At 58.1% G+C, this 25,650-nt stretch overlaps 1 protein-coding gene and 1 long non-coding RNA gene across 4 annotated transcripts; one reads left to right on the top strand and one right to left on the bottom strand.

Moving 5' to 3' along the window:
- Window positions 1-1,707: 1,707 nt before the first annotated feature.
- Window positions 1,708-7,334, bottom strand: LOC111560226. 3 transcript variants are annotated; one of them, XR_002741989.2, is made up of 4 exons: window positions 7,198-7,334; window positions 4,656-4,880; window positions 2,037-2,170; window positions 1,708-1,904 (listed from the first exon to the last, which is right to left on the bottom strand). It is a non-coding gene; the product is annotated as an uncharacterized LOC111560226 (long non-coding RNA). The 3 variants fall into 3 exon arrangements; XR_002741990.2 differs by lacking the exon at window positions 2,037-2,170; XR_006596979.1 differs by lacking the exons at window positions 1,708-1,904; window positions 2,037-2,170 and adding an exon at window positions 2,177-2,813.
- On the top strand, window positions 6,811-25,360 carry GRTP1 (growth hormone regulated TBC protein 1). The gene is made up of 8 exons (XM_023253407.2): window positions 6,811-6,969; window positions 7,222-7,373; window positions 12,949-13,107; window positions 15,310-15,434; window positions 17,712-17,808; window positions 22,610-22,782; window positions 22,859-23,044; window positions 25,019-25,360. The coding sequence occupies exons 1-8, from the start codon at window positions 6,932-6,934 to the stop codon at window positions 25,106-25,108; spliced, it is 1,020 nt and encodes a 339-aa protein (XP_023109175.1). The 5' UTR covers window positions 6,811-6,931; the 3' UTR covers window positions 25,109-25,360.
- Window positions 25,361-25,650: the final 290 nt, after the last annotated feature.

Here is a 25,650-nt window from a genome sequence, read left to right as displayed (position 1 = left end):
TGGAAGTACTGAAAACCGCCTGGGGTGGTGCTCGGACCCACCTGTCCACAGAAACAAGCCTGTCACAGAAGGGCAAATCTTGTGGGACTCCACTCCCCTGGGGCCCCTAGAGGAGCCCCATTCCCAGTGGCAGAGAGCAGGAGGGGCGCCAGGGGCTGGAGGTGTGTTCACGGGGTCAGAGACTCGGTCTGGGGACATGAGAAAGCCCGGTGACAGAGGGTGGTGGCTGCACAATAGTGGGAGTGTGCTAACGGCCACTGAGCTGTCTGTTCCCTCACGGGTGGTTCAGAGGTCAAGTTCTTTGTCAGGTATATTTTAGCACAATTTTACGAGTTGGGGCGGTCAGTGCAGGGCCTTGGCATCCGTGTCCGGGTCTGGAGGGAAAGCACACACACCGGGCATGGGGGCAGCTCACAGCTCGCAGCCCTGAGCAGTCAGCAGCCCAGCTGCCCGGCCTGGAGGTGGCTCTGAGGAATGTCATCGAACCTCTAAAAACAGACACCCTCCTGAACCTTTGCCGCTCTGGCCACTTGCTTACTCCCTCTGTGAGCAGCGCCTCCCTACGTATCCTGTTCGTGATTCAGCCCCTTTGGGTCACTGTGGACACTCTGCTGGACGCTCTGCTGGTGGGAAGGGAGGTGCAGATGGTCGACACCTACCTCTGTATGCCGGGACACCCCCACGGGCCCTGGCAGGTCCCACAATGCTCCGCTCTGGACCCAGTGAGCCCCACGGCTCTGTCCTGAAACGTGGCAGCTGCTGTGCGTCTGGGCTGAGGGGCTGTTAGAAAACTTCAGAGGGAAGAGCACAGAGACAGCGCGCTGTTCTCCCTGCAGAACAGCCTCCCCAAGAAAAATTCTCAAGCAGAGAAGAGCTCCTCACCTCCCGGTCACAGAAATCCGGGTCACGGTGTCTCCTGTGTGTCCAGGATAGGATTGCCAGCTGAAATGAGGGAGCCTGTCACCTCTGATGTGTACCCACACGGCCACCATGGAGTTAGTGGAAGTGTGCCCCGTGCTGGTGCCTGGCACGTGTACTTTCACAGGAAAGTGTCAGTATGTCTCTGGGTGTGTAACTTACATGCCATGAATCTGGGACATTGTCTTTTTATTGTTGCACTAGGGTCCCAAACTTCTGTTTTTTTTTTAATTTTTTTTTTTAAGTTTATTCATTTTTGAGAGACAGAGAATGAGTGGGGGAGGGGCAGAGAGAGAGAGAGACACAGAATCTGAAGCAGGATCCAGGCTCTGGGCTGTCACCACAGAGCCCGACGTGGGGCTCGAACCCATGAACCTTGAGATCATGACCTGAGCCGAAGTCAGATGCTCAACCGACTGACCCCCCCCAGGTGCCCTTGTTTTCTAGTTTTTTTTTTTAATGTTTTTATTTACTTTTGAGACAGAGAGAGACAAAGCATGAGCAGGGGAGGGGCAGAGAGAGGGAGACACAGAATCCCAAGCAGGCTCCAGGCTGTCAGCACAGAGCCCGACATGGGGCTCAAACTCATGGAGTATGAGATTAATACCTGAGCTGAAGTCAGATGCTTAACCTAGTGAGCCACCCAGGCGCCCCTATTATACCTTAGATTTGACCCCTTATAAAATGTAAATAAACATGTCTTTATTTAAAAAAAAATTTATTTTTAATGTTTACTCATTTTTGAGAGTCAGACCATGAATGGGGGCAGAGGGGGAGACACAGAATCCGAAGCAGTTCCGGGCTCTGAGCTGTCAGCACAGAGTCTGACGCGGGGCTTGAACTCACGAACCATGTGACCATGACTTGAGCCGCAGTCGGACACCCAGCTGAGCCCCCCAGGCGCCCCTGAAGTCCCAGAGTTGTCAGTGCTTTCATTTCTCAGCAGTAGAAATATTTTTGAATGTGACTGCGTTTGGAGATCCAGCCTTTAAAGAAGTGAGGGTAAAACGAGATCAGTCGGTAGCCCTGATCCCACATGACTGGTGTCCTAATAAGAGGAGGTCAGGACGCACAGAGGAAGCACGTGAGGACGCGGGCAGGAGACGGTGTCCACGCACCCAGGAGAATGGCGCATTGGGAACCAGCCCTCGGACCTGCAGGCTCCAAGACTACGTGAGCACGGGTGCTGTCTAGCGGCCGGGCTGTGGTTCTTTGTCACAGAGGCCTGCTCCGTCGGCACAAAAATGGGGTTCTAGCACAGAAGGGAGGACAGGAGAAGGAAGGCTGGGGACGAGCGACAGTGTGTGCCTGTCCCAGCCTGGTACCCTCCCACCCTTCCTGAGACTGTCTGTTCGTCCGTCTGTCTGGTGGAGCAGGTGGAGGCAGGACCCCCGGTTTCTTGGCTTCCTGGGGACAGGGTGCTTCCTGTGCCTCCCCTCCCGCAGCGTCCCTGAGCGTTTTGTAAGATTAGGTTGTATCACAGTTTTTGTTCTTTAAAATGTGCATTTAATCTTGTTACAAAATAAAACTTGCTTACAAGGAACACTCCCTCAAAATGATCTCTGAAAACAAATCGTGAGTTTCTCCGATGCCCAGAGCCCACAGAACAGCTGCATTCCACGTCTGTGCTGGAAGAACTGGAAACGCCAGCTCAGGCTATAATTGCAGGGCTCCCTGCTCAGTGGACCTGCCCTCTTCCAAAACCTGTTTTTCTTCTGCAGAGGACGTCACTGAAGGGTCTGGGGTGACTTCCTGCGGGGCACTCACAACCTGCCCTTGGAGGAAATCGAGTGTGAGGCACCTGAGCCTGGGAGGCTGGGACGGGAACAAGAGGCCCGGGATTTGCTGAGCACAGTCCGCACGCCAGGCAATGACTGAGCCCCTTCCGGCTCCTGCTGGGGAGAAGGAGACATGTCCAAGAGGACGAGCCTGGCCAGGGTCACACCCCCAGAAACTGAGCACGGGACGTGCATGGCCTGGGGGACCGCATTCTCACCCATGACAGTCTCGAGAGGGTGACATTTCCCCAAAGAGAAAGGCTCTTGTCAAGTGGCCCCGCGGCCTGGTGCACCTGGGCTGTCCCAAGGCAATGATTTCACTCACACTCCTGGGCTGGACCCCCCCCCCCCCCGCGGGGACTGGAGGAATGTGTAGTGTCTGATGACGGTAACCTTGGGACAGGGCCCCACACTCGCTCCAGGAAGGTGGCCGCTCAGACTCAGAGTTGTGGGCATTTCATGGGGTCACTGGAGACCCCATAGCACCCCGCCTCACTAATAATATCTGCACATGTCCCTTCTGGCTTCATGGGGACGGCAGGAGTGAGAGCCTCAGGATCCTCCAGGTGGCTGGCGGTGCACTGACCTCCGAGCAGGCCACAGTGGGCTGGTGGGGGGCCAAGGCCGCAGGGCCAGTTCTGCCCCCTGTGGGGAGGGCATTACTGCTTTACTGGTTACACACAGTATTATGGAAACTTTCAGAACGGAAAACTGCTCCGTGTACCCAGTGCCCAGCTTCCTGGTTCCATGGCTCCATTCGCCCATCTTTTTTCTCTCTTCTGGAATGAATCTAATGCCAACTCCAAACCTCATATTATTTTACCCATCAATATTCTTCTTTAGTCAAATAGAAAACATATCTGGACTTAGTACTTTAATTCAAAGGGATGGGGCTACTGCCATAGTGAGGTCTGGAAGCTTCTCTGGAGCTAGGCCATGGGAGGCTTTCTTCACGAGGAATAGTAAGGTAGGTGAGACAGCGGGCTGGTGGCCCGCAGGCTCAGCGGTGGGAGCCGACCCGCCCTGCGAGGCGAAAACAGTCCAGCTCATTACTGCTGGAGCAAAGGAGGGGTGTAGGGGGCAGAGTCTGGCTGGTCCCGGATAAGCAGGGGACCCCGAGTCTCACCTGCACCCCAGGAGAGGGCTCCCCGTGGGGATCTCTTTAGCAGGACACACAGGGGGCGTGTTAACCTCCACTGTTTCCTAGGGCTCAGCTGTGTCAGCCCCCAGTAATACACACACACACGCGCGCGCACACACACACACACCACCTCACTACTGGGACACACCAGCGTCACTAATGTTCCCTTGTCCGTCTGCCTCCCAGTCCTCGCCCAGTTTCGCCCCCTGCCCCCACCCCCGCCACCGCAGGGTCTTCCTGGGTGTGGCCATGTTGCATCTGGTGGTCACGTCTCTCCAGCTCTTTTCAACTGAATCAGTCGACCCCCGCAGCCCTCGCTGAATGTGGGGTCACGCTGTGGTACAGGCCCTGGCTGGGGACCAGCACCCACATCCGGGGCTCGGCAGAAATGCAGCCTCGGGCTCCCACGGCCGCTCTCTGGGTCAGGGTCCCCGTCTGGGCAGCATCGCCGGGGTGTCCACCCACCTCCCCTGCTGAGGCTCGGCCTGCACAGAAACTTGGGGGATGTGGCAGGGGGCCGTGGTGCTACCTGGCGAGTGACAGCCTGCACGGTCTCCAGGGAGGACGGCTTAGCGCTCTGGCTGCCAGCTCTGAGGGAAGGGTTCTGGCAGGGAGGGTGCCCAGGGAACTCAGCCCTGGGCATGTGGACGGAGGTACTTGGAGGGCACAGTGCGCACTACCTCCTGTTCCCAAGGGGAGGCTCAGGCAGACCCTGGGCCGGCAGCCCTCTGCTTCCTGCCCTCTGGCCGCTGCCGTCCTGGCCACCTGGGCCTCCTCATCCTCTTCCCTCCCCTACTTCCTGGGCTGGTCGCTCTTACCTTGCTTGCCCCCACACAGGATGCCCGTCCTCCCGTGTCATCTGGCCCCAATACACCTGCCAGGGGTACCGCCATCACGCTCAAGCTCAAGTGCACGTGTCCTGTGGCCTGGGTTTCCTGCGGGGGCATCAGAGCCAAGGCCATGCTGCTCTTCAGGCAGTTGTGAGAAAGTGTGTGGCAGGGAGTGAGGCCGGATCCTGACCCCCATCAAGAGAGGAGGGAAACCTGCAGGCAAGGAGACAGGCGTGTCCCAGGACTGCTGGGTGGGATGGAAGCGGGGGTGCTGAGTGCCAGAGAAGTGGGGGCAGGAGCATTAGCTTGCTAGTAGGCCCGGCAACAGGAAGCAGGAAACGGGGTTTAGCTCCAGAGAAGAGTTGGAAGGGTGGGGGGGGGGGCTTCAGGGAGTCGTTCCCTTTGGCTGGTAGCAGCCATCCAGGTGGGGAGAGAAACCCGCCAAAGGAAGATGAGCAGGTGCGCAAGGCGTGGGCCAGGGGAGACCCCATGTTGGTGTGAAGATAAGTCACCCCGTCTGCCGACTTGAATGTCACACAAGAAAGTACCCTTGTTGAGAGTGTCCCGAGGAGGTCAGAGCAGGGACCGGCGGGGGGGGGGGGGGGGGGGGGGGAGGGGGCTTACAAAGGGCACTGCACTAAGCTGTGGCACCAGGACGCTGGCAGAACTGGCCTTTGCGGTTAGGTCCAGGGGACCCTAAATTCCCTACAGCCCCCCAGGGTTCCCAGAAGCCTGATGATGGCTGGCGGCAGGGGGTCGGGCGGGGGGGGGGGGGTTCCTGCCGGCTCCTCTGCAGGCTCTCTGCTTAGCCCTGGACGGATCAGCTCCGAGCCGTGTCGGCTGCCCGCAGGTCCAGTAAATCTTGGGTAGACGCGTGGGGGGCGCAGCCACGTCTCTGCATGGCCCACAGGCACTTCTCATGAGAAACTACACACGTGCCCCAGAAAGGCATTTCCTTGGACAGGGCTGGTCACAGGTGGACTGGGCTCTGGGGCTCAGAGAAAGCGTCTTCCTGCTTGGGCTCATTGTTTCAAAAAGGACCCTTGGGGTGAGGAGGGCTGAGGCTACGAAGTGCCTTAAATCCAAAATTCAAAGAACCTTAAATACCCACTTTCTCACCACATTTGTAAACCAAAATTCACAACATAGTTCTGGCAAATTTTCTGTGGTCTCCCTGATTTGACAAGGTTTTCACGCCCCAGTGTTGAAATCTCAGGAGAGTAATGGTGCTGGCTCCCAGGGCTGCCCCTGCAGGGCTCAGGGCGTCAGGGCCCCAGGACTGCTCAGGGCGTGCCTTGATGCCTTTAGTTTTGCTGGTGACTCCCCTCCCCCTCGCCCTGAGGAACAAGATTGCAGACAGCACCTGGCCTTGACTCACACGCCCAAGATTCTGAACACGTTATTGGAGGGGTGGCTGAATAGGGAACCCGCCCCCCCCCCCGTTCTGCCTCCTGTGGGGGCGCCCCCTGAGCTGTGAACCCCCAGTCACCCCAGATGACCATCCTGCAGGGTGGTGCACAGCCAGCCAGTTCCCGTGACCATGTGACCCCTGGCAGGGTGGGGGCTTTCCCAGGCAGTCAGGGCAGGACTGGAACCCGGGACCCCCTCCCCAGCCGGGTTTGGGGAGGCAGGAAGGAACAGGGCAGGTCCCCAGGTGGGTGCAGGGATTATACGCTGTTCTCAGGTCTGAAGTGAAGACTGAAAAAAACAAGTGAAAAGTAAGACTTGCTCTTTTCCGGCACAAGGAAAATTAAAATAGGGCTCATAGGTCAGAGCTCTGACCTTCGGACCGGCCAGGCACTGAAGTTTGAAGGTATCTCAGGAGAACCTCAACTCTATCTCCCACCTTTGCTCAAAGCCCGGGAGGCCTGAACGGAGTGACCGGGAAATGCCGCCCACCCACCCACCCAGCCAGCCTGGGGGGAGGGGGGGGCGCACACCTTGCGCTCCAGACCGCCCCCCGTGGCCCCCTGATCCCGACCCCAGCCTCTCATCCCGCACCCCTCCCTCCGGGCTTAACACCTCCCACGCTCCCAGCTCCCGCAGCTCCGGACACCGCCCTCCGCGGGGGCCGCGGGAGCAGGTGCAGCCCCGCCCCTCTCCCTCCCGCTGCTCATCCCTCGGGCCCCGCCCCCCGCCCCGCCTCCCGCGTCCGCGGCCCGGCGGAAGGACACGCGCTCCGGTCCAGGGAGAGAGACTCGTACCCCTCGGCGTGCGCCCCGCGGTCCCCGCACCCCCGAGCGCCCCCTCCCCGCCCTCCCGGCATGGAGCCTGCGGGGCGCCCCCGGGACCGGGTCCCCAGGTGGGCGCGTGGGGGCCGGGGTGCGCCTCGCCCAGCCTGGGGTGTGGGGTGCGGGATGGGGACCTGGGTTGTGGGGTGCGAGTGGGTGGGGAGCGGCGGGGAGGGCCGGGGCGCGCCCCCCCCCCCGCCCGCGGGTCGGTCGCGGTTCCCGTCGCCGCCCCCACGCGCGCACGCGGCCTCGTCCCCGCGGGGACCCCGTGCACGCGCGAAACTTTATTTAGGGCTTACAGGTTCCTTTTCTTCTCGTTGCAGGATCGATCCGTACGGGTTTGAAAGGCCCGAAGACTTTGATTATGCAGCTTATGAGGAGTTTTTTTCCGCCTACCTGGTGATACTCACTAGAAGAGCGATGAAATGGTCCAAACTTTTGAAGGGGGGCGGAGGTGTCCAGAAGAGCGGTACAGGTGGGTCGGAGGCCGCGGACCGGCCAGAGCTGGTTCTGAGGGGCGGGGTCTCCGTCCCTCCCCGCCTCCCCCCCCTCCCTGCCTCAGCGCGGAAGCCCCTGCCCGGTGGCCTGCCCAGCCCAGCTCTCTCTGGGCCTGGCGCCTCCTCCAGGCCTGCCCTCCCTGGCGCTCTCCCTCCTGCAGGTCTGGGAGGGCAGGCTTCCACACCGCCACAGAAGCCGGCCCCTGCCCTGTCCCGCCTGTGTTGACCTCTGGCTGCTCGTCTGGCTTCTGGTGTGGTTTGCTTTCCTCTGGGAATCACGTTCCCCTCCCTGCCCCAGCGTTGGCCTCTACACTTGCTTCAACGTTTGTTGAATGAATGGAGTGTTTTCCCCAGGCCGCAGATAAGGAGACGGTGGGGACCTGCCGGAATGTGGTGAGGCCCTTGGGAGGTGTATGCTTCCGGGACTCAAGATAAGGGTAGGGCTTTCTGAGATAGGGCTTTGGTGACCAAGAACGGTGAGGGCAGAGGTCAGCGGCAGGGACAGAGCTGTGTGACCGGTATTGGGGACGTAATGAGAGCGTTCTGGTCTTGGGCCCAGGGCTCCATCACATGACTGGGCAGAGAGAGGCCAGCTGTAAGAGGTTTTTGTTTTTTTTTAATTCACTTTTGAGAGAGAGAGAGAGAGAGAGAGACAGAGAGCTCAAGTTCAGGTGGGGTAAAGAGTCAGAAGGAGAGAGAGAATCCCAAGCGTGCTGATGTGGGGCTGCATCCCACAATCCTGGGATCGTGACCTGAGCCGAAATTAAATGTTGGGTGGACGCTCGACTGACTGAGCCACCCAGGGGCTCCAGTAAAAGGGTTTTTAAGCAAGAGGGTGTGACAAGGTCAAGTTTTGCTTTTAAAGGGGTTGGTGAACTAAGGCCCAGAGCGGCCCCAGTACATAGTGCAGTTGCACAGGGTTGGTGGGGACAGGTTGATCTTGGGGGTGGGGCGCTCAGGGAGGAGGGGGAGAGGCTCTTTCTCAACTCTGGGCCCCACCACCCACCTGCCTCTCCCTTGATCAGGGGCCCTCCTCAGGGCTGTTACTGCTGGGGGAGTGTTCAGGAGCGACTCAGGTGAACTAGCAGTTCACACAGTCCAAAGGGCCTGGAGGGGCCTCGGGCTGGTTCCCTGTTGCCAGGCAGACCTTGGATGCCACCAGCGCCCTGTGCGCTCCCTGCAGGGATCATCCCCCAGCGCCCATCCCTGCGTTGCCTCTGTTTCCATTGGCATGTCTGCCTTTATTCTCCTTTCTGTTTATTCTTAAGAGTTGATTGGTCTTTTGTTTTTAAAAAATACAAGTGTATAAAAGTAAAGCTAATTTGGATCCATAGTGAAAATCTGCATCACGTGAAGTACCAGGGGCTCTCCTCCTGGCCCAGCTGTTGGGTCAGGCAGAGGCCATTGCTGACAGCACCGTGCGTCTCCCACGCACGTGTGCAAATGTGGCGGCTGGCCCCGAAGGCCGGGAGTTGGCGGGAACGTGGGAGAAGCCTCCCGTGGCTGACCCTGGACCCGGAGGCTGGTAGCACGCAGTCACTGAGACGTGCGTGCGCCTCAGTGGCCCTGTCTGTGGTGTTGCCATCTGGTTCTAGCCTTTCCCTGTCCTTCCCTTTGGAGAACCCTCAGCATCTCTGTCCTAAGCCGCATGTGGCGCCAAGTGTCTCTTTTCCGGCATCTGTTCTGTTCAGCGTGCAGAACCTTCCAGATGCTCACCCTTCCTGTCTTTTCCAGTTGTCTTCCCTGGTTCAAAGGTCTTATCTGGTTTCTGCTCCTACTTTCTTTGAGCACTGGTGTCTGTGAGCTCTAAGAATTTCAGTTTGGTTTACTGAAAGAATTCTCTTTTTGTTTTAACATTTCCTTGACTTACATAACAGACTGTGACTGCGGTAAAGAGAGGGGCAAAACAGGTTTGGAAGCCAGAGTGTCAGCTTTGCGATGAGCCTCGGGCCTGGGGGAGGGCGGCCTGGTGTTCCCTCAGGAAACAGAAGCACAGGTCAGTCTGCAAGAGGTGTGTGGTTCATAGGGTTCAGTGGCCCCGGGTGTCGTGGCTGGTGCTGGTGTGGTTTCGGGGCAGGACGGTCAGGGAGCCTGTCAGCACCTGCGCGGCTCTGTGGGAGTGGCTGTGTGGCACAGACAGGAGTGGACGAGTTATTCCAGAAATGAGGGTCCAGTTTTGTAGTTACACTCAGCTGACTGTCCTGCAGGGACCATGACATCCCAGGGGGGAAGGGCCTTGGTGGGCATCGTTCTGTGACCTCAGTGACTGGGTCTTGTTGCTTCATTGTCCTGTGTAGTTTTCTGTTTTGGGGGACTTTTGTCTGGATGCCTGCCTTCCTGTCACCAATAACACGGTCACCTCCGAATCTTGGCATCAGCACGTCTCTAGGTGGCCATCAGAACTCACTGGCCCGATTCTGCCACATGTGGACACAACCAGTGTTTCCTCTTTGTTTTCTTTTTTGTCCATAGCAAATACCCACCAGGAGCACGTGAGACAGGTCGATCCTTCTCCTGTAGCCTAGAAAAACGAATTCAGTCCTGCCCTGGCCCAGCCATTGCTCCAGCTCACGTCCCGTCTGAGGGCGGATGCTGAACTGCCTTCTGCAGGGTCTCAGCTCTTTCCTGGTAGCTGCAAATGTCAGCAGCATCTAAGTTAGAATTAAGTTGCAAACACCTCTTTCCAAAGGGAAATACCAATAAATACAGGGATTTGCTTAACTTTGTTGGGACAGACAGTTGGAAGTGATTTGTCTGGGGTCCACCTTGTTTAAAGAGATGCCCCCCTCATCTTCCTAAGGTCAGGAATGCTGCCGGACGAGTCCTGCCCTGAGGAAGGGGTCAGTGGCAACAGCCTTTGTCCCTGGAAGCTGTTGACACAGCTCAGCCTCCTCGGCCACCTGGATCTCAGGCTGGGGCCCCGTGCTTCACCCCCGTCTGACGAGGAAACTGAGGCCTCTGCCAGGTGGGACCTGCGGGTCCCAGTAGAACCCAGTGTCCGACTCCAGTGAGGCGTTTAAGCATCTTACAGGTGCCTTTTTTTTCTATTTACAAATTTAATTTGTAGTGAAATACGCTCTTACTAGTTATACTTCTGTGAGTTCATGGGGAGGTTCGTGTCCCCTCAAGACTGAAACCAGCCCATGTCCTTAAACACTCGCTCCTGCTGCCCCATGGGCCCCGTGTGCCGCCTGGGCGCTGGGGCCTCTGAGAGTGTCCTGCCAGTGGGCCCCACGGCCCCAGGCCTGTGAGGCTGGCTCCCCCTGTGCCCTGATCTGGGGGATCCCATCCTTCTTCCCTCCTTGCTGAGGAACACTTCGCTCTCCGGGACCACGTTCAGCAGCTGCAGGACCTTTGAGCCGATGGTATAAACAGCCGTGCAAGCACCTGTGAGCACTGAGGCTTTCCTGAAGCAGGGTTGTGGGCTTGGAGCCGAGTGTGGGTCTCACCCCCCCCCGCCCCCATGGCCGAGCCAGTGACCCGGTTCCCTCGTGCCCTGTTTTGAGCCTTCATCGGAAAGACTGTTTTGCCCTTTCTGCCCGCAAGACTTTCCTTTGCGACGCTGTTGAAACGCAGTCAGCTCTGCTCCTGTGGTTATTTCGGGAGTTTCCTTATGCTCTGCTGCCTGCGAGTGGGGCCTGAGGTCGGAGGTGAGCCCCTGACTCGGCGGCTCCTCTGGTCCCCCTGGGGATTGTTGTGGTTCCAGGCGTCAGTTGTGCTGGAGGCAGCCTGGGGTCTGCGTGTCCCCCCTTTGCACGTCTTCAAGTTAGGCATCCCTGGCCGCGGACTGGCCCCTGGGGGTGGCCACAGCATCTGCCTGGCTCCCTGCGGCCGGAGACCCCTGCCCAGCTCCGGCGGAAAGCGCGACAGGCTGGAGGCAAGGCGGCCCCAGTGGCTAGTGTCCTCGGTTCGCGTGACCTCACCAGCGTGGGGACGCCCCAGAGGGTCTCTACTCCCTGTGGCTTCCGCCCCTCATCCCGCACGCACCCACTGGGCCTTTCCTGCCCTCATGCGCCCTCTGGAAGCTTCCGCTGAGGCCGCATCCGTGGTAGGTTAGCGCAGACTGCGAGTTAGCGGAGCTTTATCAGTGCTTTCCGTGGCGGCTCTTCCTGCCACGGTTTTCTGTGATACGCAGCTGGCGCCACAGATGCTTTTCTCCTTGTAGCAGATCGTGGACTTTTCTTTGATTGTATGGCCTTTTGTTTTTTCTTAAAATGCATTTTTTTTAATGTTTGTTTATTTTTTGAGACAGAGACAGAGTATGAGCAGAGGAGGGTAGAGAGAGAGAGGGAGGAAGACACAGAATCCAAAGTAGGCTCCAGGCTCCGAGCTGTCGGCACAGAGCCCGATGCAGGGCTGGAACTCACGAGCTGTGACATCATGACCTGAGCTTAAGTCGGATGCTCAACCAACTGAGCCACCCAGGCACCCCTAATGCATTTCTTTTTTTAAAAATGGTATTGTGGGGTGCCTGGGGGGCTCCATTGGTTAAGCGTTCGACTTCAGCTCAGGTCGTGATCTCCGGGTTTGTGAGTTCAAGCCCCGCGTCGGGCTCTGTGCCGAGAGCTCGGAGCCTGGAGCCTACTTTGGATTCTGTGTCTCCCTTTCTCTCTGCCCCTCCTCCGCTCTTGCTCTGTCTCTGTCTCAAAAATAAAATAAACATTAAAAAAGAAAATAAAAATGGTATTTGTAATGTAATATGGAAGGAAAATAATAAAGCTTTGAGTATTTCCTTCGATGAACGGTTTTGAGGGTTAAACTGAGGTCATTAAAAGCATGGTGTTGCACCCCTGGCTTCCTGTAATTCGCTTGAACATCGTCTCACAAATCTTTCCTGTTTACCTGGGAAACGAGCGAGCAAGTTGTTACCTGAGGTAGCTTGTGGTTCTTGGCTTCTTTTCCTACGTGTTTCTATGGTCGCTAGACAATCGATGATTCCTTTCTCATGTATTTATTTTCAGTAAAATATCCCTCCCAAAGGAAGTAGCTCTCCACTGACACAAGTCAAGTGCAGAACAGGACACAAACACCGGCTGCTGAGCCCCCCGCCAGGGGGTCACACAGGCTCCCAGCCTGGGACCCTGCAGTCCCTTGTCACCTCCAGGGCTGGACCATGCACCAGCGCCTCTGTCCCTCCCCACAGCTGTCCCTCTGGCCCTCGCTTCTGCTTCCTGCCTTATGTTCCCTCACTTGGTGCAGCTTCTGTGCCTCCGGCCTTCCGGGTATCTCCTCTGTGTGGAGCTTGTGGGGCCGCCCTGGGTTGCAGTGACTGATCCTGGCCCCAGGGGCCCGGCCCGCTGCCCCCGCACGGTGTGCTGACCGTGAGGGAGGATGGGGGCGGGGTGGGGGCTGCCCCGTGCAGGAGAACGGTCTGCAAGGAGTGCACACAGCCATCCGGGTGGGCATGTGCAAAGTTCTGCTCTTCTCATGTTTGACATGGGAGAAGCCAGGCGAAAGCATTGAGGTCACGCCCTTTGCTCTCAGGCTCTGCCAGGCTCTGACCCCAGGCCACGCTGGTCTGTCCCTGACCGCAGCCCCTGCTTTCCATTTCAGTGAAGCGCTATATCCGGAAAGGTGTCCCCCTGGAGCACCGGGCCCACGTCTGGATGGGGGTGAGTGGAGCTCAGGCCCGGATGGACCAGAACCCCGGCTATTACCACCGGCTACTGCAGGGAGAGTGCAGCGGCAGGCTGGAGGAGGCCATCTGGACAGGTGAGTCGCGGGGGGGCGCGGGGGGCACGCAGCCCCCAGGAGGGAACTTGCGCTGTTACAGATTGCCCATTGCTTTTAATTTGGAATTTTATTTTTCTTATGGGAAAATCAAACCTTGAACATTCGTGAGGGGAGAACAGTGTTTTTCACTGATTTGGCAAACACTAGACGCCAGCCAGCTGGGAAGGTCAGGGGCAAGGGCAGGGGCAAGGGCAGGGCCGGTTTCTGCAAGAAGACCTTGCTGCAGGCTCTGAGCCGGCAGTCGTGACCGGAGGGTAATCGCTGGGAGGGCTTTGTGCTGATGGCAGCGCCCTGGGACTTAGGGACACACACGGAGATGTGTGGCTGGTGTCGAGCTCTGGGTGCCAACGGTGCCCCAGGCATTCTTAGTGACCACACAGGCTCACGAGCTCTTAGATGTTCCAAGTGCTCAAAACAGTTTAACCCTTATAAACTGAATAATTTAGATTCTTAGGAAGTGTGACTGACCGTCTGATTTTGCTTTTGAGAAATACACCCTTAAATATAAAATAATTAAAGCCCAATTAATTGAGTGTGCTGAGAGGTGGGACTCCCTGTTGGCGGTGAGACTGGGGAGTGTCCCCAGCCTGGGGAGGGGGTCCCTTGCGCAGAGGCCACGCGTGTCAAGGAAAACAGAGTGTTGCTGTTGGTTTGAAAAATGAACTGAAAGCCTCCGTTTTAGTGCCGGTGTTTTTGGATAAAAATGTCTTATTGTGGTAAAACATGCATAATAGAATTTACTGTTCCACCTTCCCAAACCGAAACCCTGTCCCCATGGAGTGTCAACCTCTCCCCAGCCCCCGGCCCACCATCCTGTCGTGTCTGGCTCGCTTACCCTGGTGAGGGGCCCTGGAGGCACATCCACACAGCAACAGGCGTCAGAATGCTTCCTTTTCAGGGCTGGGTCCTGTTGGCTGTGCGGACAGACCCTGTTTTGTTGGTCTGTTCTGTCCTCCGCTGATGGGCGCTGGGGTCGCTGCCTCTCCTTTTGTGGGTTTGCTGTTACGAGCATGGTTACACGGAGATTTCTCTGAGTCCCTGCTTTCCAGTCTCTTGGCGTGTGCCCAGCAGCGGACCTGCTGGACCATCGTCGTTCTGTCTGTTTTTTTGAGGGGTCTGGAGAAATTGCTCTGCAGGGACAGCGCAATGGAGCATTCATAGGGTGCATGAGCAGAGTGGACGTCCCTGTCCCACCCACCTCTGAGGTGGGAAGGAGGGGCTGTCCCAGGGAAAAATTTCAAAACATCTCCTAATCAAGGGTAAGAATGAGAATGGGCTTGGGACTGGTCACTCAGAGTCTGAATTAGTAAAAAAAACAAAGAAGAAAACCAAAACCAAAACACCACTAAACTCCTGGTGGATTCTAAGTTTTTGGGATATTTAGAATTCCAAGAAAAAAACGTTTTTGTAAACAAACACACAATGGCAAATAATGTCCTTTGAGGCACTAATACTTCCTGTTCTGCTTAGGTCAGTTCTTTTATAAGCAGAGGTGCGGCTCGGAGACCAGAGGGAGGCCCAGGAGCGCTGCCCGAAAGCTGTGTGGGGGCCGAGGGGCCTGCACAGTGGGTCCGTTCCAGTCATCAGCCATAGCCCAGCGGCAGACACACCACTAATCTAATCCAAGTGGGGTCACTAGGTCAGAAAAAAGAAGTACTTGTGTCATGCACCCACACCTCCCCCCTTCTGCCCGTGTGTGGGCTAGCTCACAGAATCAGGGTCAGGTCCGCGGGAGGTTCCCACAGCGCCGGTGAGGAGGACGCAGGTTCTGATGAGCAGACAGTTTATCCACTTCTCAGTGTCCAGTTTTGCCGTTTGTCTCTGAGGGATTCTCGGGGTGTTCTGCCTTTCCACAACTGGAAAGATTTTCCAGTTTTGTGTTGCCTGTGGTCCTAGAGTTAAACAACCCCCTGGCTGGGGTGGGGGGTGTTGGGAGGGGGGTGCAGACAGGCTGCATGGCAGGGGCTGTGAGGAGAGGCGGGATACCCTCCTCTTCAGTCCTGACTCCCTTTGCTGTGGCCTCAACCGTGGACGTGGCAGGGGCTTGTCCACAAAGGGCGACCAGGGTCGAAACCTTTGCTCACATCTGCCAGGTGGGGTTCGGGGTGCCCCCTGTGGTAGACATGAGGGTTACATCACAGGCCGGTCTTGGGTAATCCTGTGTTGTGAATTTCCCTGCAGATATGAACAGGACCTTCCCGGACAACGTGAAATTCCGGAAGAGCGCGGATCCCTGTTTACAAAAGACCCTGTACAACGTGCTGGTGGCCTATGGGCGCCACAACCAAGGTGTGGGGTACTGCCAGGTGAGCCCCCAAGGGAAGGTGACAGCGGCCAGCAAGGATGCACTAACCCTGTTCACGGGCTCCCTAGTCATGGTGCCTGTGACTTTGACACATTCCCCAGGTGGAAAAGTGGTGAAACATATGCTTAGTGACTTACTTTGACGTCAGAAGGGGGGGGCTGGGAAGGTAGGAGGTCACTTAAGTGGCCCCAGGGCTGTAGGTACTGAATGAGTGACTAGCACCTGCTGGGCTCAGTGCAGGGCGTGTGTGGGGCGTTCCTCCCATGCTATTTCTGGGAGTCAGATCTTCCCCTGCGACGAAGGGGACAGCCTGCATCCTCACCTGCCAGTTCCTGTCACCTTGCGAGGACATGCACTGTCTGGGGTGTCGGGGAGGGAAAGACAAAGGCCCACGTGTGGAGCCACAGAAGTGCCATTGGCGAGCCTGCAGGGGACGCGGGACGTCCTGTGTGGGCCTGAGGGGCTGGAGGCCTGCCAGTGTGCTGGCTGCTTGGGTGCCTGGAGTTCTGCTTCCCACTTTGGTGCTCCTGCTTCTAGGGCTTCCCAAGGGTGCTGGGATCTGCGTGGGGACTTTGTAGCCCACCTTCTCAGGCGAGGCTCCAGGGGCTCGGCGGCTGGGCTGGGGGGCCGTGGCTGCAGCGACGGGAGGGGCAGAGCATCTTGCAAAGACAGCAGCAAAGGCGCAGGCCAGACAGACTGTTTTCTCAGTGCCCTGGAGCCTGCCCGCGGTGCCAGGGGAGGAAGTCAGGATGGGTAACTGGCCGTCCTGGACGAGGACCGGCCTGTGGGAGCCGGGGAGGCTGGGCAGCCAAGAAACCGTCTTTATGTTATTCCACTCGCTGTTCTTGTAGGTTTTAAAAACAGCGTTAAAACAACCCTTACAACTTTAAGCGTGAGCGTGATGTGCAGCTCATGGTCCGTATCTGTGCACACGCAGCCGCGGGGACAAGGTCTGCAAGCTGAGTGTCAGGAATGGGAGTCTGTTCTCCGTGGTCGGAGGCGGGGTGTGGGCAAGCTGGTGCCCCTGCGGCTGAGGGGTGGTCTGTCCAGGCCCCAGCCGCTCGTGGTCTCTGGAGAGCCCTGGTGTGTGCCTGCCTCTTCACGTGGCCTCTCCCTGGGTGGCGTGCGTGACACTGGGTGACAGAGGCTGGATTTTCCCCCTGTTAATAGAGGAGGGCACATTTTAGAAAGCATTGGGAACAAGGAAGGAAGTGGAAGTCGTCTGGAGTGCAGTCACGCAGATGCTGGCCTGCTGTGGGTGAGCCCTGCGCCTGCAGCTCGCAAGTGCCCTGAGCCTCCCTGGCGGTCTCCCTCATAGAAACTGTCTGCAGCCCTGCGCGTCCCGCCACGCTCTCGTGGTTTTACAAAATACACTGTTGGCTTGGCATCTGCTCCGATGCAGACTTGAGCACTCATGTCTGTTGGAACACCTGCTTTAGAGGCTGGATGTAGGTGTCGTCCGGGCTGAAGGAGGGTCTGAGTGGTGTGGTCTCGGTGGGGAGGGGTGGGGGGAAGCCTGAGGGGGTCTGAGTGGTGTGGTTGGGGTGGGGTGGGGTGGGGTGGGCAAGGCCTGAGGGGGTTCTGAGTTGTGCGGTCGGGGGGTGGGGTTGTGAGGCCCGAGGTGGGGGTCCGAGTGGTGTGGTCAGGGGGTTGGGGGGGATGAGGTCCAAGGGGGGTCCGAGTGGTGTGGTCGGGGGTGGGGTGGGGTGGGCGAGGCCCGAGGGGGATCTGAGTGGTGTGGTCAGGGTGGGGGGTGGGGGGTGCAAGGCCAGAGGGGTGTCCGAGTGGTGTGGTCAGGGCGGGGGGCTGAGACCTGAGGGGGTCTGAGTGGTGTGGTCAGGGTGGGGCGGTGGGGGGTGCGAGGCCCAAGGGGGGACCGAGTGGTGTGGTCAGGGGTGGGGGGGGCTGAGGCCTGAAGGGGGTCTGAGTGGTGTGGTTGGTCGGGGGTTGGGGTGGGTGAGGCCCGGGGGGGGGTCTGAGTTGTGTGGTTGGGCGGGGTGGGGGGTGAGAGGCCCAAGGGCCCAAGTGGTGTGGTCGGGGGGCCGAAGCCCCAGGAGGGTCTGAGTGTGGACTCCAGGGCCGTGACCCCGACAGCTTCTTCACACAGATTTGTGTTTCTGCCTTCTTGTGCGTGTGTGTCACTTGGAGGGCAGATCTCGATCTTGCACCAGAAGGTCGTTCTGGAATTGCGTGGTTTTGGGGACAGCAAGGGACGAGCAGTGCGTCATAGCCACCGAAGGTGGCTTGAGGTGGCTCAGGACCCATTTTCTTGTTTCAGGGAATGAACTTCATAGCAGGCTACCTGGTCCTCATAACCAAGAGTGAAGAGAAATCCTTTTGGCTGTTAGACGCGCTCGTGGGAAGAATACTGCCTGGTGGGTTGAACACGCCTGTGACCGTTTGGGCCCTGGTTGCACTCTCTCTGCTCTGTAATTTAGCGTGAACTGTCTGTGTCGGGTGCTGGGCTTGGTCCCCAGGCTGCCCCGTTGTGTGGAGGCTCGCAGGGCCCAGAATCAGTGAGAGGTCCACTCGGCTTCCTGTAGAGTTCAGAACAGTCCTAAGAGTGAGTCGTCAGCTGTAACTGTTATTGGGATGAGAGTCATTCTTTCCAATTCATTGATTAATAAATAGCACCGGTTTTGGTAATGCAGTGTGGACCCTGATCACTTTGGGAAGAGAAGTGGCCAGAGCCGTCTTGGGTGGGAGAAGACCTGTGCCCTCCACAGCCGCGACGGTGGTGACCAGACCCAGCCTCGTGCTTGGCCTGAGGCGGGCATAGCTACACAGGGCATGTGCGGCCCAGGGAGTTCTCGTGACCACTGGACGGGTGAGCCCTGGTTCTCCCCTCCAGCATGCGTGCCCTCAAGTCGGGCTGGAACCGCCCTCACCACCCTGGAGAGCTGGCCCCAGCTCCGGGCACCCCGCAGTGACCACGGCAGGAGTCAGCTGTGATTTCTGCCTGGGAGCATACAGCATGTTTCCGTGTCCCGAGCCTCGCCTCAGCACAGCAGTACCACATGGGCCCAACTACTGATCCATTTTACAGATGAGGACCCTCGAGCCTTAGATCCCGTGGCCGTCAGATGTTGGCACGTGCCTCACGGAAGAGTGAACCAGAGTGAATCAGAGTGGCACCATTACGGAATGGGGCCTCCTCACGCTCCAGTGCCACTGTTCGCCATGGCACAGAGTGGACACGCCAGCAGCCCTCCTGGATAGGCCGCCTTCAAGGGATAGACCGTCCCCATGTGCGTGACATCTCACTGTCAGGCCTGGGGAGGCCTGAGCGGCAGGTGCAGGGAAATGGCGAGGAAGTGGCGGGGCGGGGGGTTGGTCAGGGGACCTTCCAGATGGAGCGATGGCTGAGCTGCGTCTGGAGACTGAATCACGATGTGTATTTGTACTGTGACCAAGTCAGCTCCTTCCCACAAATACTCACTGAGACCTGTCACATCCCCGGGTTGCTCTGGGGCTTGGGAAGTTTCAGCGAATGAAGACACAGGTGGGAGGGGGCAGTAGCAGCCACAGCACAGCCTGAAATTGTCACAGAGGGGCTCTGGGCTGGCCCTGAAGGGCAGGTGACTGCACAGGCTTGTGTGTTAGCCCCTGAAATGTCCTTTCCCGTCCTCGCGACGTCCCGTTGGACGACACTGCAGTCAGGACTGAGGGGGCAGAGGCACTGCTGTGGGTCACTGGAAGCAGGCTGGCCCGGCACCAGCATCCTGCTCCCTAGTTTCTTTCCTCGTCACACAGAAGCAGGGGGCCTGGGAGGTGGCACGCTGGTCACACACGCTGAGCCGTGCCGGCCTCCCCGCGGCACAGGCTTCCAGGACTGGTAAGTCGGAACAGAAGCAGTCAGAAAGACGAGCCGAGACGAAGGCTGGTTCTCTGGAAAAACCAACACAACAGACAGAGCCTGGCAGGACGGATACGTGGAAATGGAAAGGGTGCTGGAATTTGAAAATCTTCAGAGGTTTTTAAGAATCTCAAGAGAATACAAGTAAGACAAAGAGGCCAAGTGGAAAATTTTGAGAAAAATACTGCCTAACAAAGCTGATTTAGGAGAAAGTGGACCGTCTGAAATGGCAATACTGTCATCGAACCTTGAAGGTGTGGAGAATTTCTGCGCGCTTTACAAATCTTTCAGAAAACAGAAAAGGACACACTCATCCGCTCACATTGTGGGGCTCGCGCCATGCGGCTGTCACACAGACAGATGTCATAGAAGCTCTCACATGCGCAAATCACACTTGCGGTGACATCAGCCGCTTGGACCTCAGTGGTTCTTTTATCTGAGGAGGGTTTATCTAGGGAACCAGGGAGGCCTGAGGGAATATTGGAGATTGAATGTCCTGTCCTGCCATTACAAGGCAACGGTATGGAGACCAGAGGCGAGAGCGCAGAAATCGATTGGTCTTCCGACCTATGAATCTGGGGGACTTGGGGCTTGAGGTATGTCGATCAGTAGGGAAAGATGGCCGTTTGCAACATCCTCTGTGACACCTGTGTACATGGAAAACCCTATTCCTACTCCAGGTGGATTCAAGACACGTGAAAAAGCGGAACTTTGACACTCAGAAAATGAGGTGAGAACAGCCTCGTGATTGCTGAGGAGGGAGGTAGGTCTTGAACAAAATTCCAAAAATAGAAGAGACAAGATTGATAATTTTCATTACGTTAAAATTAAAAACTGACTTTGAGATAAGACCTTGCAAGGAAAGCAGAAAAGAGGTGGTGTCTGTGATCACGCAGCGCACGCGTGAAGGGTCCCTACTGCTCTGGGTAGGAGCGGCTCAGTAGGAAATAATAGGAGGCCTGTGTGGCTGAGAGTTGGGAAGACCGGCTGAGGTCTCCCACGAGCCAGAAGGTGCAGGGACACCTGTGACTAGGCCAGCAGAGCCGCCACTGTTTCAGAACAGCTGACGTGGGAGGGAAGTCGTGTTCTGGAGCACCAGTACACGGTGTGTGCACGCCCTGAACTTGGCCTCCACATGAAGACCCCGCCCTTCCTCCACCCAGCCTGCCGGGCGGCCTCTCTCGGGTCAGGCCGCTGTCCTGAGCAGTCACCATTCGGACCAAGGCATCCAGGGAAAGGACGAGGGAACAGGCCTCCTGGGCCTGCAGAGATGCCGGTGAGGTCCCGGCTGACGGTGCCATCGGGCTTCAGGAACGGAGTGGGAGCGCCGTCTGGGATGTCGCATCGAGCAGAGCCCAGTGAATTAACACCCTGGCGTCCCGACAAGCTGGTGTGACCTGTTTCCCCTCCGAACACAGCTCAAGACAGAAGGTGGTCCAAGGGAGGACCAAGGCACCTTCCGTCGGGGAGACTCAGGGGCCCTGGGAAGCAGAGCGAAGGTGTGAACACCACTGGAGCTGCCGTGTGTCTCCCGTGTCCTCTTGACGACCTTGACCCAGGGGGTCACCCTACCTGCGGGCCGTATCTCACAGCCTGTGCCCTGAGCCCGTGGGGCGTGCTTTTGCCTTCGGGGGGCTGGAGAGCATCGGTTTTGGAATTAGATGGCACCCCCTTGGATCCCAGCTCTGGCAGCAGTAAGATGGGCTGGTTCTAAATCTGTGCCCCAGCCCGGCTCAGCCCTCCAATGTGCTGACGTGGCCAGGGCGCTGTTTGCAGGAGGTTGCAGTCCCCGAGGCGAGGCCCCCGCCAGGCCTACTGAGGAGGCTCCTCGTCCTGTGCTTAGCTGAATGCTGGCCCAGAGGTGTGCTTCTGCTCAGACGGCCCAGAGGAGCGGGCCCCGGGCTCCGGGCTCCATCTGCCTTCGGCGTCAGGGCCGGACGCGGCCAGGAGGGTGAGGAGGTCAGGTCTCGGGGTTCCTGCCCTGGTGACCCCCAGGCCCCAGGGCAGTCAGGGTGTGAGCTGGTCGGGTCTATTTTTGGAAGGTGCTGTAAGCCTCTCTGGGGCCAGGAGTGAGGCCACCTTGCTGGGAGCTCAGCAAACCCTCTTACCGCCTGAAGGCTTAACCCCGGCTGCCCCAGGGCGTCACTTGGAGAACTGGGTCGCTTGCAGGACACTCTGAACGGACTGCAGAGGCTCTTTGCTCCATCTCCTGGGGGGGCCAGGATGTTGCTCAATTTAAGAAGAGATGATAGATGCAAAATGAGGATATGAGCAGGAAAAACTTGTAAAATCCTTGGTGTTCTGTTTTTAAATTTTTTAACGTTTTATTCATTTTTGAGAGACCACTTTAACAGCAAAAACTAAGCATTAAAGTCTATGATATGTGCCTTTAATGAGCAAAAAAGTTCTCTGGGAGGACACATGCGTTCGGAGAAGACACACTACGGGCAGCGTCGTGCTGTCTGTCCAAGTGCGTGGTCCCAGCCAGTGGGGACCGCCAGCTGCCAGCCGGTGCCCAGGCCTGTGGGCGGGAGGAGTGGAGCGGCCGTGAAGTCACCTTGGTGGGCTGTGCTTTCTGTGCTCCTATGGTCTGGGGCCCCCAGGCCACGAACTTGGTTAAGGCATTTCTCCAACTTAAGCTATCGGGTCTCATTGTGATGAACAGGACAGCCCAGGCCTCTGGCTGCCTCTGTCCTCCTGCAGAGGGGTGGGAATGTCCAGCCCCTTCTAGAATGCCAGGAACTTGACCCTCCAGTGTGGGGAGAGGACGCGGGACTGATTCCAAAAGCAAGGGCCCCGTCCTGTGGTCACTGTCAGCACTGTCCCCGCACCTGCTCCTGTGTCCCGCGGCCCCTGCTTAGCCAGATGGTGTGTCCATGCTGCCGGCCGGCCCTCAGTGAGGGCACCAGTGTGCTCACACTGACGAGCCCGTCCCCAGAGCTTTCTCATCTTCCCAGACCGAAGCTCCGCACCCCCAGCCCTGGGGCCCACGGTCCTACGTCCTGTCTGTGGGTGTGGTGGCTGCAGGGATCTCAGCCACACCGGTCCAGCATCTGGCTTTGGTCCGCGCACCTCGTCCTGGGGGCTCACCCTTGCTTGTGGGGCTGAGGACAGTTCTGCCCGCATACACTGCACACTTTTGTCCCTTTGCCCGAGTGGACACTTGCTTGTGTCCCCCCTCTCGGCGCCATGAGCGCAGCCGTGCAAACGCTTCCCACCAGCGGATTCTCACCGGTGCACGCGCGGCCTTGCTTTGGGAGCCGCCCTCTCATCTGCTGGGAAGGGCGCTCAGCCACAGCCCTGTTCTCCTCGTGTGGCAGATTACTACAGCCCTGCCATGCTGGGCCTGAAGACAGACCAGGAGGTCCTGGGGGAGCTGGTGAGGACCAAGCTGCCAGCGGTGGCGGCCCTGATGGACAGGCACGGCGTCCTGTGGACCCTGGTCGTGTCACGCTGGTTCATCTGCCTGTTCGTGGACGTCCTGCCCGTGGAGGTGAGCGCGGCATATGCCTCGTGGGGACCAGGGCCATGTGAGCCCCCAGCCGGTGACGCGCCATTTCTGTCCGCAGACGGTGCTCCGGATCTGGGACTGTCTGTTCAGCGAAGGCTCGAAGATTCTCTTCCGGGTGGCCCTGACCCTGATCAAGCACCACCAGGCCTTTATTTTGGAAGCCAGCAGTGTGGCGGACACCTGCGAGCGGTTCAAGGAGATCACCAGAGGCAGCTTTGTGACCGAGTGCCACACCTTCATGCAGGTGAGTGTCGGGGCTCTGCTCCCGGTGCAGCGGCCTGGCCAGGCGTGCTGGCGTCCCCAGCCTGCCTGTCCCCGTGTCCCCTCTGGGCCTCGCCTCCCTCCTGCTGGGACCCCCATCGGGCTGGTCCAGGTTCACTGGGTCGGAATGCAGACCCATCTGACCCCTTCCCCTGTAGCCAGCATCTTTGGTCCCAGATGGCTCTCTGTGGCCCCAGTGGGGTCGCGTGTGTCTGTTGTGTGTCCTGCCCCAAAGGGCAGCTCCCTGATGCCAGGGCCTCCGTGCTGGGTCCTGGACCTCGTGCAGGCTGTGTAGATGACTTTGGTGTGCTGAGCGAACAGAGCAGGAGCCGTACCGACAGGCCTTCTGCGGAGGCCGGGGGAGGCCGATTTCAGGTTCTGCTCGGCACCTGAACCAGCCATCAGTGCAGGCAGGTGGCCCGGTTGTTCCCCCCGACCTCCCGGGAGGTAGCAAGCCCCCGGCTCTGCCATCAGGGGACAATCGGGTGATCTGACGGCAGACTGCCCTGAAATCAGGACGCTGGCCAGAGTGCACCACTAGGCTTTCTCCCACTGCGGGGACGTGGGAGCGTGGAGCGGGGTGGCTTTGGGAGCTGCCTGGGTAGAGGCGCGGAGAGGCCAGGGCCTCTGCCCTAGGGCACGGGGAATGAGGGGTCCTAGTCTAGCTGGACTCCAGGCCACAGGATGACCAGTCGCCAGGGCTACACACGCTGAGTGGCGGGCAGACGGGTGGACTGGCCATGCTCAGCAGCCTCAACAGAGGTGGTGACCGGCTGGGGACCGTCAGAAGCCTGCAGCTAACTCTTTGGAGCCCGTCCCACATGACACAACGCCTCGTCCAGAGAGGGCAGAGGGCAGGGTCGTGAGCCTGGGATTTGGACGAGGCCCCCCCTACCCCGTCTGGGCTGCGGCTGCTGGTGGCTCCTCCTGGGTGACACGGGGTTTTCTGTTCCCTGTTAGCGCATGGGCGGCTCAAGGTCTGGTGATGCGGCCATCACCCCCGAGGGACCCAGTGCCCGCCCCTCCCCCACCCAGCAGCCACCGGTCTGCTTTCCATCCGGGTTTGCCTTGTCTGCATGTGTCAGGTACACCAGCGAGTCCGCGTGTTGCTGTCTGGCTGCCTTCCCTCCACGTGACGCTTTCGGCGCCGTCTGGTTCTGACAGGCATCACGCACGCTGGTGGTCACACAGTAGGTGCTCAGTCAGTGCGAATGTTTCTAAAGCACCCCAGGAGGCCGAGTGGCTGCCGGTACCGCAAGCCACCCGAGGGAAGCACTGTGCGTCGTGGCCCTGACGGGAGCTGCTGGGGAGGCGGCCGGCGCGGGGACCTTCCCCAGCAATCTCTGCAAAGTTGAACACGGACGGGTTTCTTCCCTGAAGCGCGGTACCTGCAGCCCATGCGCCCTCTAGAGAGAGTCCTGCACAAGAACATCTAGAATTTTCTGGAGAGTAAGCAGGGCTCACAGGACTTGACTGATTCCCCCTTCAGGACCGTAAACACTCTGCCCTGGCCTAGGTGCTGCATAACACGTACCTGTGGAAGAATTCCTCTAATTTCTTCAAAACAAAACAAAACCTTTTTACTGCCAGCCTCACATCTGGCCTCGTTTGTAAACCGTGAATTTCTCAGCAGTAACTGTAGAAGTGATCGTTAAATTATTAGTATGCAGGAGAGATGTGATCGCATATACTAACCCCCGGGGGACGTCTTTCTCAGTGCGAAGCCCGTTCTCAGCAGACAACAGTCTGAGGCTCCACTGGCTTCCCACACTCCGGCCACTCACCGAGGGCCCTGACTGGCCTCGGAGCTGCCACAGGACCCCTCAGCTACAGCTCGGGGCCGCAGGAGAAGGGGCCGTGCAAGCCCTTCCCTTGGGGCAGTAGCGGGGGTATGGGGGGGGCCACTGAGCTGAACACCTGTTGCTGGTTTTTTAAACAAATTCCCTTTGTGTTCCAGAAAATATTTTCAGAGCCCGGGAGCTTGTCCATGGCCACCATCACCAGGCTTCGCGAGAGCTGCAGGGCTAGGCTGCTGGCGCAGGGCTGACCAGGACCCCTGTCTGCTGTCACCCCCGAGGCTTCACTTCCAGAGCTGACATTTCCTGCTGTTTGGTGCCGGAGTACTTGACGTCTGTACACTTCGTTGTGAATGTTTTTCAAGACCGATTTAAAATTATGTCCTCTGTAACTCAATTATGGGCTATGAAGTCATGGATTTCTAGAAATGTATTTTTACTTGAGATCTTGACCTATAAAATGTGAGATGTGCATATTTAATAAAGCACGTGAACACCTCCGAGTTTGTGACCATCAGCTCACCAGCTGATTGAAAATGAAGACCAAACCCACAAACTGTCACTAGTGTTAACGCCAAATCCCTTCCTTTCTGTGCCACCGCATCTACATGAGGTCTGTGCGCACAGCACGTGATTTCTCTTTAGAAAGGTAATTTTTAAAAACTGATTTTTGAAATTATTGTATTACATAAAGCGGACAGAGGTGCGTAAGCTTTAGGGAATGGCAGAGTCTGACTTGGGCCCACAAGTGCTCACGCAGCCACTGTCACCCTGGATCCCTGGAGGGAGAAGC

The sequence above is a fragment of the Felis catus genome, chromosome A1 (genome assembly GCF_018350175.1).
Source record: "Felis catus isolate Fca126 chromosome A1, F.catus_Fca126_mat1.0, whole genome shotgun sequence".
NCBI lineage: Eukaryota > Metazoa > Chordata > Mammalia > Carnivora > Felidae > Felis > Felis catus.
This window is presented reverse-complemented; position numbering and strand designations above follow the sequence as displayed.